Source organism: Protopterus annectens, chromosome 8.part1, assembly GCF_019279795.1.
Source record: "Protopterus annectens isolate FY-2018-M chromosome 8.part1, PAN1.0, whole genome shotgun sequence".
In the NCBI taxonomy this organism is placed as follows: Eukaryota; Metazoa; Chordata; order Ceratodontiformes; family Protopteridae; genus Protopterus; species Protopterus annectens.
This window is the reverse complement of record NC_056742.1, coordinates 486319711-486337266: the sequence shown is the minus strand read 5'-3', so window position 1 is coordinate 486337266 and position 17556 is coordinate 486319711. Positions and strand designations below refer to the sequence as shown.

General features: G+C 41.4%; 1 protein-coding gene across 1 annotated transcript in view; it reads right to left on the bottom strand.

The window, feature by feature from the left end:
• Positions 1–17556, bottom strand: part of RBL2 (RB transcriptional corepressor like 2) — a 910854-nt gene that overhangs the window by 523777 nt on the left and 369521 nt on the right. Inside the window, exon 11 of the mRNA XM_044082019.1 lies at positions 3586–3752. Within this exon, the coding sequence (XP_043937954.1) occupies positions 3586–3752 (167 nt within the window). The remainder of the gene's footprint in view (positions 1–3585; positions 3753–17556) is intronic.

Here is a 17556-nt window from a genome sequence, read left to right as displayed (position 1 = left end):
AGGGTAGAAAATGCATGATGAACATTCCTGTTCAAGGAAAACAAAAGGCATCTGTTTTCCAGGCCTTCTTGCATGGAGTCCTGGAACAAAATTTGGAAACGGATTGTTGTGATTACAGGCAAATTGATCTATCTGAGGTGTTCCCCACAGCTGGATCAATTCTTGAAAGCTCACTGATTCAGTTTCCATTTGTGAGGGTTTGTCCTGGTCCTGCTCAGCTTGTCTGCCACTCAGTTTTGCTCTGATGTTGTGTAACATTGCTTGTACAATGAGAATGTGTTAAAAAGCTACTCCTCAGGCTAATATGTCTACTCTGCACAGTGGGAAAGCTCTAGCACCCCTAAATTTGGTGTGTACCACATAACTGTGGTATTGTCTGTAAACATTTGAAGAGGTCATGGAGACCACACATGATTGAGAAATTGAGAGCATTTATAAGAGCTAACATCTCTTTTATGTGCATGTGTTTCGGTCTACCTTTTTTACTCCAAACACTCTGCACTTTTATCCTCATAGACACTGTTCCCCAAGCACAGTCTGAGGAATCTGTTGCGACTGACTGTGCTGGAGCAAAAAGGGAGAAAGGGAAACATGGATTCTGAGAAGCTCAGGGTCTCCACCACAGAATCCCCCTTTCACAAATCTTAAGACTAGAATTTGAAATGTCAGTGGATGTTGATGCTGGGACCATAGAGATTTTAGGTACCATTTGATTTTTTTCTCATGTGGAATCTTGCAAGAGGTAAAATGAGCATCATAGATACCATGAGACCCAGATTCCTGAGGAATTCCCTTGCTGAAATGGTAGTCTGAGTGTAAAAAAAACCTCAGGAATAGATCTAAATACAGATCTTTTTTTTTTTTCTTGTGGAAGTAAAGCTCCTTGAATGGAGATGTCTAGGACACAGTCCAGGAAAACAGTTCCCTCCAGTAACTGCAAAGGACAAGTCTAACCCCCGGTCCATGGTGGCTACACCAGTGGGAGTCAAGAAAAAAGAAGAGCAGCCCAAGGAACCAGCCTTGCCCAAAGCAGAGTCACGCACCGGTGGCTGAGACATACTATCAGTCTGCTGTGGTTGCAAAGGATGCCTAAATATCTTTTTATTTTCCTTTTTGTGGTTGGAAGAAAGTAGAAAATGAAGAACTGCTAAGCTGTCCCATGGTTAAGCTGAAAAAGGGCCTAATTCCTGGAGAAGATTGCCAGAAACAAGTAAGTTGTAAAAAAAGTAACTTTTTCCCATTAAAATACAGTAAAAAAAACATTTTAAACATCTACCCTAGCCCCCTAAAAATAAAATAACACAATGTTTATGACAGAAAAGATGTTTAAAATTAGTTTTAACATGTTTTCACAAAAAATTAAAAAGTAATGCTCCCATTTATACAAGTCACATGACAATCCTTAAAAACATTTTGTCCTAGCTTAAATTCACAAGTATGTTTTCTGTATATAAAAAAAAAAATGTAAAGTGGAAGTTTTTTTTTCCTGAAGGGAACTTATCTGCTCAGCAACAGAACAGCATTAGCCGACCATCAGTCTGTGAAAGCCCTTGTAGGAGGGCTCTCTTTGTTGGCAGAGAAGCTCTGAAGCACTTGACACTCAAACCTGACTTTCAGTCAGCTCAGTTTTTGCTTTGGGCATATGGAAGGTACCCTGAAAGCTCTGGAAGCTGTCCAGCGGATACAGCCATACAGCTTAAGCTGCTGGAGCAATGACCCTTACGATAGCAGTCACAAAAACATCACAGCTAATTATCAGCACGTGAGGCAAAATAAAAGCATATTAAAAATAAGCAGCTCTGACACATGCTCAGCTTAGCCTCAACAAAAGAGGGTTCAAATCCACACCAGCTTTCTGCCTCACTGGATGTCTGGCATCCCAGTTCTCACCGTAGGGCAAAATTCTAGTTTGTTAGTGCTGCCTAATCCCCAGTTAAATTGTTATAGCCCGGGGATAAAAATATATTACATGTTCATTGAAAGTATCACAGAATGGGCAGAAAGGCTAGCTTTAAAATAATACTACACTGAAAGCAGGAGTAAATCAAAGTTAGTATACACACAACACATCCAGTTTGTTAAACATACTTCGTACATTTTTATGTGTAAAAATAATACGGTTTTAGAAAACACTTAAATAAGTCAGTACAGGACAACAGCTGCCTATCACAGAGCCTAAAATACAGCATAACTTTATGTCTGCCCTAGGAAATAATTTACCTTATTCTAAGCATGAGCTCACCTCCCTACATCATGCCAGCTGCACAGAACACAATACAGCCTCACTCATAAGGCTGCATTCAGATAATATCAAATACAAAACAGGCTGTGGCATTAACAACATTACAATTTTACTGAGACAAAAGAGACCGCAATGTAATCCTGCTGAAGACATTAGCAGAACAAACAGTACTGTGAGGTTACAACACACAGTGTAAACAAAACAGACACTACTGTAATGTTACGACAGCACAAACAGAAGACAATACTGTAATGCTACAATGAATAGCAGCTATAGAACAAATACTGTAATGTTTCAACAGCCAGTAGCAACAGAATATATAGTTCTGTAATGCTACAACAGACAGCAACAACAGAAAACAGCACAGTAGCACTATGACACAGCAGCAGAGCAGACAACACTGTCACCATTCAAGAGACAGCAGCAACAGAACAGAAAATAATGTAATACTACAGCAGACAGCAACAACAGAAAACAGAAATGTAATACTACAACAGCCAGCAGCAGAGCAGACAACACTGTCACGATTCAAGAGACAGCAGCAACAGAACAGACAATACTGTAATACTACAGTAGACAGCAGGAACAGAAAACAGAAATGTAATACTACAACAGCCAGCAGCAGAACAGATACTACAGCATTGCTAAGCTAGACAGCAGCAACAGGGCAGTACAGCAATGCTAAAGCAGCAACCTAGCAGACAGTACTGTAATACTAAAACAACAGCAGCAGAACGATTAGTATTGTAATTCTACAGCAGAAAGCAACAACAGAAGGGACAGGTTAGTAATGCTACAACAGTTTGCAGCAACAAAAGAAGAAACAGTGCTGTGATGCTACCAAAGACAGTAGAAGCAGCAGCATGTGATGCTACCAAAGACAGAAGCAGCAGCACCAGCAGTAGTAGTAGCAGAACCAACAGGACAGTAGTAGCAGAACCAACAGGACAGCAGCAGCAGAACCAAAAGTACTGTGTTCTAATGGACACAAAGCAGCAGCAGAACAGACAGCAATGTAATGTTATTGAAAATAGCAGTAACCTTAGGTCATACATCCTACTACTGGCTTTCAAATACATTAAAAGTGTTAACGGTGCAAGAATTGGTGCTGGATGAAAGCAAAAACATTCAGTACTGCTAACTTCTAACAAATAAATCTGACATATGACCTTAACAACCACTTATAGAATGACTATAAACAATTTCTACAAGACTGCAGATGAATATCAGTCACTAACATAGTTTTAAAGACAGGACTCTGGTATGGGTTCTGTGGCTAGCATCAAATAAAAAAAAAATTGTTAACTCAGTACATTTGCACATTACAAGCAGTACAGGCCTACCTGAATATTTGCAATAGCTTTTCACTGGGCGAATACCTCACTCCTGCTAACATGGTATGTAGACGACTGACACCATACATTGCTGTGGTAATAGGAGTGGCACACAAGTTGCTCTCCTTAATGTAATGACGGCCAGTAAGAGGAGTCGATACAGAAAATGCTTTGTTCTAGACAATAAAATTAGTTAAATATTATTTCAAATTCCTTCAAAATGTTAAAGAAATAAGAAAACTATTAAAGCACCTAGACAAAAAAACTTAGAAATAATATCAAAATGTGATGTTCATTTCAGATGCAAGAGATGACAAAAATCAACTGGTCAAACATAAGCAAACAATTATTATGGGTATATAAATTGTACTGAATAACTTCTGATCCAAATTCATATGTATTCAACGTTTCCACCTAGCACAGCCTACTGGTTCAGCACTGGTTAAGGAGATTACTCAATACAAAAACAAGTTGTTCTCAGCACCCAGAATACTAGAAATGATTAGATCATTATATACTCTTGGCTTTTTTATGCATTCTGCCTCAACATTAGTTGACCATCAATCTTAACCCTGTTTTTTTTTACTCACAATGTGTATCCCCAACACAGACATCTTGAGGGAACTGTCGTCTAGGCAGCCATGAAGGTAGTTTGTGCCTTGCCAGCAACCTGGCAATGCAGGTTTTCCTTAGGAGGCTCTAAACCTGCCCCTTAGGGCTGACATCAATGTAGTGTGCCCTACACATTCCCCATACAGGCTTGTGCTTCCATCCACATGCTAATACAGCTACTTACTGGACTGGGATCTTCAAGCCCATTTCCCCAGTCCTGGAGATTTCAGTGCTGTTCAAGCCACCTCTTGTAGGATGGTGATCAGCTAAACAGAAGGCAAGTCTTACCGCCTCCCTCAGCATAGGCAAACCAGCATCAGCTGCTCACCGTCCCCCTCCCCTGTTGGCTTTATTCTGACTCAGGTCATCTGGATCCCACTCAGGCATCATCCCTATCTATACCACAGAGTAAAGCAGGTGTCATAATTTGTTTACAAAGTAGCATTTCACTGGAAAACTCCACTTATACAGAAACCAGCCCACCATCTGTGACTCAGACAAGGGCAGGCATTAGTTTAGGAATGATGAGAGCAGAAATAAGCATTTCAGACAGATGAGTTTTGACTGACACTTGAGTGGTAACATTTTAAAAAGTACACTGAATTATATACTTGCTTTAAAAGACTATTTATGGTATGTGGGAGTGTTTTCTCTTGTCTATTTAACTGTAAAATGATCTGCCTGGCTGTAATGCAATACATGAACAAGAAGAAATGATATATGCCTTTAAAAAAGAAACCACATGTAAACAAAATAATTAATACACAAGAACAACAACACTATCTGACTGGATAAGTGAATTCAAAAGAAATATTTGTAATAATTGCACTAAACCCTGGGTGGCACAATGGTACTTGTTGCTGACTCAGTTAACTGATTGGGGTGCCTTCTATACAGAGTCTCCATATTCTCTTGGTGTCCTTGTGGAGGGTTTTTTGTAGCACTTTTTTCCACCACTGCCCCTCGACCATCAACCTCCCTCCCAGCTAATCAGCCCATTCATTCCCCGTCACAAGGGAAAAAGGGTTAACTGGGAGAGGCCGTCATTTAGATGACCACTAAGGATGATTAGAGGGTTTTCTTATTAGATGTATGCTCGCCACAAATGTCCAGCTAGCAGAGCAGGAGGGGGACATGCAGTGGGTTGTCTGTGCTAGTTATCTTTCACTTCAACAATGGACAATGACAGCAAACAGCCCTGCTCCCGCCCCTCAAGCACAGGAAGCAGCTTCCCTGGGCTCCACTGGAGAAATCACACTTTCCTATATGCTCCTGAACACGGTTACCCTTCTCCTGGGAGAAACGAGTAGGCCATGACCTTTTACACCTCTCCCTCTCAGCCCAGCACCTCCAGTGCCAGGGCCGCTAATCAAATCATAGTCGGTTGGGTCACAGTAAGGGCTTCATCCTGCTGTGCCAAAGAGCCAGGCGTCCTCATGGGTTTTGGCTGGTTGCTTTGAGTTTTTTTCACATCATCGACAGACATGTCATAGATAACTATCAAGTCTGTAAATTACCCACACTTGTTTGTGGAATTCATGGCATCTTGGCACCAGACAAGTCACTGAAAGGCAAACTGGTGAAGACAGGTTTCCGAAACCAAAAGTCAAGGAAATGTAGTCCTGGGGCCAGGTCTCTACCCTTGGAAAATAAATTAAAATAAATGAAGAAATGAAATACATCAGCCAGTGCAGGTACCCTAGCACTATTACCAAACAGAAAAACATATGGCATAATAACACATACACTGCAGGACACCAAACAACCCTCTCATATACACAGGAGGCACAGTACTGTGGCATATCACCCAGGTGCAAGGCAAGTCAATGTCAAGAACATGTGGAGGAGAAAAGTAATGTATACACAGGCCGTTCCCTATAAAGTACCCCCCTTGCAAACTTCACTTAGGCTAACAAGCCTTCTGCTTTAGTGATATAATGCTCCACATATGAGGGCTGTGTGGTTTCTTGTAACTGAGGTGTACACATACCATACAGTTTTATGTTCAACTCAAGAATGCTCATATCAGCTGGAGTATGAGACACTGCATGGGGCTTTCAACAACCTGACTTTACTAACCTGTCTTCCAGTGACTTGTTGAGTGGACAAATGCCTAGAATCTGTGTCTATGTGTCTGTGTGTGTGTGTGTGTGTGTGTGTGTGTGTGTGTGTGTGTGTGTGTGTGTCCTGCAATGGTTGGTACCCTGTTCAGGACGAATTTCTATGCTTCCTGGACAGGTTCCCACTCTCCGGTGTAGAATGTTGTACTGGCTTAAGCAGGGAAATGGAGAATGAATGAATACACTACATGTTTGTGAATAAGCTGATGATGATGTACCTGTTTGCTAATAAACTGTTGCAGATATCATTAGATGAGTCATCTTTTGACCCCTGTACAGAAATGTTGTTAGTATGATGTTCTGTAAATAAATGTGTCTTAACAGTTTAGTAATGACAAAAGCTTTGCGTCGGTTTCAACTAAACATACTGCTACATTCAGTGTGTGCCATATTCCCCCAATTCCCAGTATCTAACAGACTACACCCTCCTAAATCAAACTACATAGTATGTAACAGCCTACCAACTTGTACTTTCAAATTTCCAGAACCCTTAGCACCATGATGTATTCACTGTGTCAGTTAGTTACTTTAATTCTCCAACTCTTCACATTTCATAAGGATCAGATGACTGATGTCCAGCCCAAACACCACTGCCACCACCAGTGAAAGTAAGCATTTTATTGTCAAGACCTCCCTCTGTAACAGGCCCAATGGAACAGAAAGTTTCTGCCTTGAGTGATGGTGTCTGACAAGCACTTCTGGGGAAGAAGCACTGGACAGTCCTCTCCTTAGGGCTTGTATCTGTGTTTGGGGGGGATGTTGGGACAAATGCTGGGAAGAAAGCAGATGGGCTGTTCACACTAATACTAGCAATCATTCAGACATAAGTATCAGACTGCCACCTTGTGTAAATGCAACATCCTACACACCAAGTTCTCAGAAGCCACTGCTATAAAGAATTGAATACTGTGCAGCACAGTCATAACTAGGGCAAGCTGAAGGGGACAGCTTTCCTGGGTACAAGCTGTTTGAGTTGGCAATCAGTAGGTGCTAATGGTGCAGGACTGCAGAACCAGCATTCATTTATGAAGCAGTGAAGATATCAAGGCTACAGAAATCAATGCTGATACTGTATTTCTCTGGTCACAGCTGAAGCACTGAAGTGCTCAGAATGTAGTGATTCAGTTGCAGCAAGCTGCTTTTTACATTTCTAGCAAAAATTTTCTTACAGTTTAAGAGCAGAAGAGTTTTTGTATTTTGATCTTCAACTCTAGAAGACCTTCTTTGCTTATCAGCTTTGAGATGAAAAGAGTGCTAGTTCAGAGAACTGCAAAGAGCACAAGATAGGCACGCTATGGTTCTGCTCTGCTGGCTACATATATGGTGGCTCCAATTCACTGGCCTCTGGCCTCTTGATACTCCATTTAATGGTTTATATGAAAGAACAACTAGAACGAACACCTGCTCCCAGCCTCTGCTGTTAATGGAGCCGTCCTCTCCCAGCGAGTAAAACAGAAGCTATGCATAAAACACTCTAATGCTTCAGGCCCAGCTTTTACTTGTGCGAGTAGCGGAACATCCTCTCAGTGACCTACAGCTTGGAGTTAACAGAATACTTCTCATCCACCATGTTACATGCTCTCACACTCTCTCCCTTTCTCTTCCTGTCTCTCATTTTTAACTTTCACTCTAACACATTCATTCTTCCAATGTTTCTTTCCCCACTTCATTCTCCAGAATACAGATACATTTAGTTTCTTCTCTCATGTTGAGGGGCATTCCTTTCATGTATACCCAGCATCTCAGTATGCATGTGTCCTAATCAATGGTCCTTACTTGTCCACATTTCCATAACCCATTTTATGTTTGTCCTTCTGTCCATGTACAGTAACTGATGCTATGATCTTGCTAGAAGACTACAAAAATCCACCTGATGTCACCATATAGAAACCGTCACATCTGCTCTCCATCAGTGTTTTGGAAAAGGAAGAGAAGGACTGGGATATGGCTGAGAGAAGACAGTAAGGATTCAATCCATCCATTCATCTTCTAAATTTTTAGTCTTGGTGAAAGTTACAGCTGCCATGAGGCAGGGTAGACCAGAATTCATTATCCCAGCCATAGTCTCTGGCACATCCTGTGGGATCCCCAGTATTCCCAAGCAAGATTAAGGATATAATCCAGCCAACATGTCCTGGGTCTGCCCCAAGGCTTCCTACCAGTTCAACTTGCCTAGCATATCTCTTGTGGGAAGTCCCCAGAAGGCATCCTCACAAAGTGCACAAACTATCACAACATATACTTCTCAGACAGGAGTAGTAGCAGCTGTTCTTTAAGGTCCTCATAGATAGCCAGGTACAGTGAAACCAGCAACCCTGCAAAAAACTCATTTCTGCTCCCTTAAATATGAAGAAGTCCACTTTGCTAGCTAGGATTCCGCTGCTACTGCCAGAACAATTCCGCATCTACTCCATTTTCTCACAGCTTACGCTCCCTACATTTTCCACATCTCAGCTCTGCAGGACAGACAGGAAGGGGATTGGGTCCTTCTGTGAGACTTAATATCTGTAGCTCTACAAGTAAAAAGGTCACAAAGAAAAAACAAAATTAAAAGACCCTACTAAACCAGAGACTTCACTGTGTAATACCTTAAAATTCCGGTGATGATGGAGAACACTGGGCCGCATGTAAGTGCAAATCTAGAATACCGAGTGACGTGGTTACAAAAAGCCTTGCGTTCTCCATTATCACCAGAAACTGTTTACTTACACTAAATATGATAAAAGAAAAAAGACTTTTCATTATTGCTGAGCATATCTCTCGGCTGTCTGTGACATTAACAACAAAAATTCTTAACCCTGGATGTTTGACATGCCCTTCAAATGTGGAACAGTGAGGAACATGGACTCAAGACTCAGAATGAGAAACATTCCTCATAATGACATCACTTGAGAGGTATTATTAACAATAATAGGTTTTCTAATTATTATTTTTAGCTTTGCCCATGTTAATGGAGCAAAGAAATTGAGAGCTGTGGCAGAGATAAAATGCAGCAGCTCCTAGATGTACGCAACTGCCATAACATTACGAGAGCTACACAAAAATACTGGTGCGGTCCAGCGTTCTCCATTACCACCAAAATTCCTTATAGGATACCCATTGGAAATATGCAAATGACTCCTTAAGGGCATAAAAGTGTTTCAGGTGCATGGTTTACAAATGTGTACTGACTGAAAATAACAGCTTCTGCATACCTGCATCTCAGGCGGGGTACACTCTTCTTGTTGCACTGTTTCACCTGTGACTACATGCACATTGAACCTGTCTGCAGCCAACCCCTGCTCACAGCTATGATTCCTCCTGCTGCGTTTTACCCAGAATTATTCTGGCCTTACTACCCACTCTTATGTCCTTGTCCTCTGCTCCAGCCTTGGTTAACCCATTTTTCATGTTCAGGTGCATGATTAGAAAACACTTCTTCAGAAACAAAAATTCAGTAGCAATCCGGCATACATCAGTACTGCTACTCAAAAGTACACAACAGCATGACTATCAGAGAGCCCACAAATAAAGCAACAAAATTTACCTGACAACCACAAGCCTTTTCAATAATTAGGCAATCTAAAATGCAAGCCTTTTAGAATTCAAAACACCTTCTCTTCCTTGTCTTCACAATGTAAACATGACAATCATAACCTGTGCAAAATTGTCTACAAAATCCAACAAAGATACTTATGCTTTTGGCTGATTTGTATAAATGTCTTAGACTGATGCAGGTTTTTTTCCTTCGTCAAAACATTTACCTCCCAGAGGAAATATTTTTTAATAACATTTATTAACGTTTGGTGTTTCAGTTATTCTCTGGGTGTCCAACTCTGAAATGTTACAGAATTTATTGTTTTGGTTGTGGTAAGTCTAGTTAGTGATTTAAAAAGTTTGAAGTATTTTCTGCCACTGTCCCTACATCTTTATTCTGCAATTACAACTGATGTCCTTTAGTTAAGTCTATGCTGCACAAGTGTATTTCTGTAGTCCCTGCAGGATAACGTTGGTATATTTTATAGAAGTGATTATGTTACCCGTTTTGCAGCCAGTAGGGTATTTGGATATCCATAACCTATTTCCCACTTTAATGTCTTAGAACAGCACAAACAGTAGAGCCCCCACTGGTAACCCCCATAGGGAAAGACAGGTAACTGCCCAACTCTGACTTCTTGTGTCCTATTGCTTACCAATGCTTTATCGATTTAATTACATAATGACTGACATTTAACAGTTTTAATCTGTCAATTGTTCTCTTATGCAGAGTACTATCAAATGCCTTAGCAAAGTCTGGATAAGCAGTATGTCCTCAGCCCTTCATCAAATGCAGCTATATGTGATTTTTCTGCAAAGAGTACAGATTACAAGTGATTTTACAACAGCATTTTGTTGTTTTTTCTATGTTGGATGCTAACTTGGTAAGTGTTTGAAACCATTAGTTTAGAACATAGCTATGGTAGCTATTGAGTGTGACAGAAGATAGCATTAATGTTGTTCTGGGTATTTAAACTGCTGCTGGCATTCCTAAATGTTATCTAAATGGCTACCACACTTTACTTGTCTGCCTGAAACTGCTTGGTCTCTATTTGACTTGTGTGCTCTGGGCTGCACTGCACAACTCAGCTCTGCTGAATCACCCAACTGTGACCTGCTTCAACTGTATTTGACTTCTGTAAGTTCCCACTAAGCCAAGGAAGGTGATTACTCATCACTTTGTCATTTTGCTGTAAACAACATGGTTTAGAATTGATGTATGTTTTTTCTATGTTTGTTAATTTAGAAACTGTAAACTTGCCAAGTGTTTGGAAGCCTTTAGAACACAGTAATTATATTGTGAGAGAAGACAGCACTGCTGCTGTGACATTTAAACTGTTACTGGCATTGTTTAAAAGTTGTTAACCAATTGCTTACTCTGTTTTTCTTTTCTGCTTTAAATTGCTGGACTGTGCCACTTGTCTCAATTTCGTTAAGCTGCACACTGCAAAGCAGTGGGGCAAACCACAATCTATAGACGCAAGTTGATGAAATTGAACCATGACTATAGTCATTGCCTACCTTTTTCCTCATACACAGTACTGTAACTTCAACTTCAATTAAAGTGGTGTTCAGCTAGTACAGTTAGGTAGCCAACATCTGCATCTTTCTACAGTCCTCACCACCCAACGACTGTTTGCTGTTCAGTTGCACAAAGCCACACATTAATGCCTCTGCTGAAAAAGGGCAATCAGCTCACTCAGACAAACCCGATCAACAAATGTAAAATAAATAAAAAATAAATAAATATGTTTTGTCCCTTCTGCATCATAAATCTCCTTCACTTTCAGTTTGCTAGCTCGATACAAGTCACTGTTGCCTTAAAAAAGTCTAAGTAAAACTTTAATGTGCCCTTCTGCTATCCATAAACCCCATAATAAGTATCAAATGTACCTTCTATATTCTGTAATGCACCTGCCAGGTATTAAGCTCCTAATATTGAACATCCTCACAGAGTGTAGTCCTAAACCTCAAAAGTCTCTGAGGCATAAGCCAGCCTCTCAAACTCTGCAGAGCTAAAAGGAACCCCTAATACTGCACCTTTACTCACAAACACTGCACACAGTCACCATACAACTAATTTCATGAACTCTAATTGTATCCTGACTTAGGAATGAAGTCTGTACACCCCAAGGTATGTAAAGAAAATTCAGAAAGCAGAGAAATCAAACCAAGAGAGGACATACTATACCTTTAAGGCATAAAAGGCAGCCAAAAAGCAAGGCAATACAGTAGTTACAGGTGACTCCATAGTGAAGCACACAGTCACTCCATTCACAAGACCTACAGACTGGGTTACGTGAGCTACATCCCTGCAGCCAGGATTCATCAGGTGAACGGGGCTCTCAAGATACTTCACCCCACATACAGCTATGATATGGTGATCTGCCCTAGACTCCTCCGAACACAGCCCCAAACAATTCTGGTCCTCCATAAACTCCATCCTCCACCCAGGTAAAGTCAGTACCCCTCCTCCTAACATCCCTCACTCCTCAGAAAATATTGCTACCTCATTCAACACACACTTCACACAAACCATACTATCACTAGCTAAACAACACAACCCCCCCTCCCCTCCAACCCACATCTTCAACTACTAATCTCCCCACTGCCTTCTTTTTTTCTCCTGTACCTACCTCCAACATAAAAAAAAACTCTTAACTCAACTTAAACCCACCAAATTAGCAGCAGACAACCTCCCAAGTGAATACTAAAAATTGCAACTGATGCTCTTGGCCTACCCAGTATCCATCTTGATTAACCAATCTCTGTCAGAAAGTTATGTTCCCACACTGTGGAAAGTATCACATATAATTCCCCTCCACAAAGGCGGACCCTCCACAGAACTAACCAATTACCGCCCCATAGCTATTCTCTCACCACTCTCCAAAATACTAGAGAGATGCATACACACTCAGGTCTCAGACTACCTCCTTACTAACAACCTCCTTTCCAATACTCAGCATGGTTTCCGACCAAACCATAGCACCACCACTGCCTTACTCTCCTTTACTAACACTATCCTTCAGCATAAAAACAATGGCTATCTCTCCTCTGCTACTTTCCTAGACCTATCTAAAGCATTTAACATGGTCTCACACAAACAACTTATCTCTGTCCTCAATAACCTATCCTTCTCACAATGTCACCAACTGGTTTCAGAGTTACCTGTCTGACCGCCAACAATCCATTGTATGGCAGAATGACATATCTCCCCAACTACCTGTCTCCATAGGGGTTCCCCAAGGATCCATCCTTGGACCCCTACTCTTCTCTGTTTTCACAAATAATCTAGCCTCTGCCACCACACATGGCACACACATACAATACGCAGATGACTCGACCATCATCTGCTCAGCCCAGTCCCTACCCAAACTTTAAAAAGTCACACAGGAAGGCTTTTCCTCTATTGAAATTTGGTTATCCGATGCCCGATTAATACTCAACCCAAACAAAACTAAACTACTCATCTTCCACCCCACCAAACATACTCAAAACAACTCTCACTTTAACACTACCTATTCTAACTCTGAAGATGTAGTCAGTATATCAGCAAATTTAATTAAAACTTTTTCCCCATCACCTCTCTACCTCCACAACCTTGACCTCACGTGGCTCCCCTTCAAAGTGCTCCATTAAGCAAATCCTCAAGGCTCTCTCTGAAATCAAAAACACTAGCTACATGTGTCAAGATAATGTACCAGGGTGCCTTCTTGTCACTATAAAGCAGTGTCTTACTGGCCCACTGTATAACCTGTTTAACCTCAACCTTTCAACTGGCTTTATAACTGAGATGTTGATAACAGCTACAGTTATCCCTCTTCACAAATCAGGCTCCACTAAGGATCTGGGCAGCTACAGAACAACACGTTTCATAAACTCCATCTGAAAAACAATGGAACACATCACTATTGATCTTACAAACTCAGACATTGGGAGTCTGCAGTCCACTTGACCCAAACCACTATAAGTTCATGAAGAATAGGTCATACCTGCTAAACCTGGTGGACTTCTTTGAGAGAGTCCCTGTGGCCCTGGACAAAGTCAACATGATGCACACTGCATAACATGACTCAGCCAAGGCCTCTGACACCTTTCCACATTCAGGCATCAGAATCAAGCTAGTCAAGCTTAGTATAAACTCCTATGTTATCCACTGGATGGCAAAATGTCTTTGTGGCAGAAACAAGTAGGTCAAGATAGTGACTTTGAAGAGGCTTGTTACCACTGGTGCCCCCCAGGGCTTGGTACTCAGGAAGCTTTTATTTTGCACTTATTTCTCAGGTGTCAAAGCTGATGTTGAGGGTTTTTGGTTATCCAAGTTTTCTGATGACCACAGACTGTGCCATCATAAACATGTCCAATGACTCCAATAGCCTACAAGAAGGGGAAATATACAAATAAATGGTGCCAAGGCCATGGCCTTAAACTAAATGCAAAATAAGTGCAGTATAGTTATTTTTGAAAAACACGAGTACCCGTGCTGCTACAATATCAATGGTATTCCCCTCAAGAGTGACATGTTTATCAAAGACCTAGGCACATTCATTGACAACAAGCTCAACTTTGACCATCAGGTATCTACAGTTGTTAGAAAATCATTCTCCCTTGTCTAATTGACTTCCAAAGGTATATATTTCAAGTCCCAGAATATTATCATAGCTCTCAACACATCTCTTATTAGACACATCATTAAATACAGTGCTTTCTTTGGTACATACTTGTCCAGGCACTTGGTCCAGTTCTAAAGACATCAATATTTCCTTACCATCTGAGGTTGACTTTGCACCCTGAGCACCTAAAAACAATGTCCTTTTCCCTTATCACCTACAGACTACTTTGGGTGATCTTGTCTTAGCATATAAGGCCTCTAAATACCCGGTCCTAACTGAACTTCTTCATATTTGCAAAACTGGGAACACAATGAACACTAACATTAAATAACTCAACCTTCACTGTAATATAAACGGAGCCTGTTGTCAAGATAGATATCTCAACCAAAGAAGACTGCTTTTATGACACAGACTCTCCTTATACATTAAATAAAGAAGCTCCTTAACTTTCTTCAAGCACATCTTGGATAAATGGACATGCAACTGTACATAAATCCTTGCTCCCCCACAAGGCCTTACAGAACGGTGGAACATGCAGTGCATAGTGTCGTGACTAGGCTACATATATGATCTACTAGATCATACATGACTCACTGACAGAACCCATATAGTCAAAATAGGGGAATCCACCTCCAACGGCAGACCTGTAGCCAGTGGTGGTCCACAAGGATCAGTCCTAGGGCTTCTACCGTTTGAAATCTATTTCTCCTTAGTACAAGCAAAAACTACATGTCTGTGGCTAACATAATTTGCTGATGACTGCAAACTGGGAGCAGTCACAGAATCTCCAAATGATGCCAACAGCCAAAGTTATGGCCTTAAACTCAATGCAAAAAATGTACTATCATCCCTTTCAGTATGAGCGATGTTCCTGCTAACTACCACATCAACAGCAACACCTTAAGTATGCAATCAGTGCTGACAGATCTGGGCACACAGGTTGACAGCAACCTTACCTTTGACCACCATGTCTCCACAGTGGTAAGAAGGGCATTCCATATTGCTCATCTCATGGGTAAGGGCATTGCCTCCAGAAAAAAATATATAACCTCCCTGTACTCTTCCCTCATCAGGCCAGTAATTGAGTAGAAATGCTCCTTTTGGTATGTACCTTTCCAAGCACCTGCAGCAATTGGAGTGACCACAAAGGTTGCTCAAAAGGAAATTCAAGGTCTTCAGCATCCATCCTATGTGGATCATTTGAAATCATTGTCACTTTATTCTGTTTCATACAGACTACTCAGAGGCGATCTCTGCCTTGCATACAAGGCAATCTCTGAACCTGCTTTGCTGGAAATACTGCATATCTGTAAGTCAAATGGTACATGGTTGACTTGCTTTAAAGACCTTAACCTGGTATGTGACATCAACAGAAGTTGCTGGAGGTACTGATGTGTCTCCCAGAGGTTACCACACCTTTGGAACAAACTCCCACTTCATGTCAAACAGCCTCATTGGCCATCTTCAAATGCAGTCTGGATGATTGGATGGGTTACCATAAATTCAATCCAGGGGTTCCACCTATGTCCATCAGGGGCAATAGGTGCTGATCTTGGAAATAAGGTTAGAACTTGGCTAAGTTTGTAAAGGCCCTAGGGTCATTAGCAACTTCCTATGATCCTATAGCTCAATTACCTAGTACCAACCTATGAATTTTACAATAAATAATTAAAAAGGCAAGTAATGTCTTCCCTTAACAGACTCGCACTGTTCCATATCTAACAGAAATATGTCCGGTGTCATTTTGAATAGCTCTCTATAGGTTCATAGGTTGGGTACTAGGCTATCAGCCCTAGGGCCTATACAAGCCTAGCCATAACAATTCCCTGGCTATTTCTTCCCACACTATTTACTCCCCTGGACCCCTGTCTAGCAGGGTGACTGACATGATCCCTGGGGTGAATTTCCTTTCTCCCATCCAATCGTCAAGGTTCCTTTTGAAGAGGGCCAAAGAGGCACTCTGCTTGACATGTATGGGCAATCTATTTCAGAGTCTGGGGAGTCTCTGGGTCAGGAACCTATCCCTCCAGCATGTTTTGTTTATTGTGATGACAAGGTTTAGATCCCTGGAGCGTGTGGCACTGAGGGATTGGGATTTCTTTAAGTGTAGCATGTCCAACAGCTCTGGGTTTGACATGGCCTTGTATGTTAAGCAGAGATCGCCTCTGAGTACACGATATGTGACAGAGCATAGCTGGAGTTTTTTAAGGCGGTCAGTGTAGGGCATCTGCTTTAGGCCTGTGATTCTTTTAGTGAGGTATTTCATGCCTTTCCAGTTGTTGCAGATGTCTTGAGAGGTACATACCAAATGGGGCGTTGTATTCTATAATGGGTCTAATGAGGGATGAGTACAGTGGGACAATGACCTCCTTTTTTCTGGATGAAAAGCCCTTAGTGATGAGGTGTGCCACATAGGATTTCCTGACTGTTGTGGCGATGTGGTTATCGAAGGTGAGACCACTGTCCACCTGTGTCCCTAAGTCTCTTATCACACTTTCGGTGTTTAGTGTACTGCCACCTATATGGTAATTCATGGATACATGTTTTTTCCCAAAGGGGATAACTATACATTTCTTGGCATTGAGCTTGAGCCCATGGTTCTGGCACCAAGCATCTGTTTCTGTAAGGCCCTTTTGTAGAGTATCCACATCATTTGGGGATTCAATAATGGCTCCCAGTTTGCTGTCATCTGTGAACTTTGTTAGCCAGAGTCCCTTAGTGTTGGCCTGTACTTCAGAGAAGTAGATGCCAAACAAGAGCAGTCCCAGGACTGAACCCTGATGTACTCCACTTGTCTGGGGTTGGATTTGGAGTCGGCTACTTTTACAGTGTGGGTTCCATCAGTAAGGGTGATGACCCTTATGTAATCCCCCAACTATGTGAACTGATATCACTAAAGCCTGTTGCTATAGGTCTGAAGTGTGTTCACATGAAAGCATTCTGTCCAACAAGACTGAGAGAATTTCCTTGATTATGTAGAGGAATCCATGAGCCAGTGTCTAAGCCAACAGAGTTTGAACTTTTTTTCACCTCTGCAGCACTTATTATAGCTACATTTGTCAGAGATGCCTACCAGTGCACTCTAACATATCAGTGTTTCTTATATGATCATCACCATC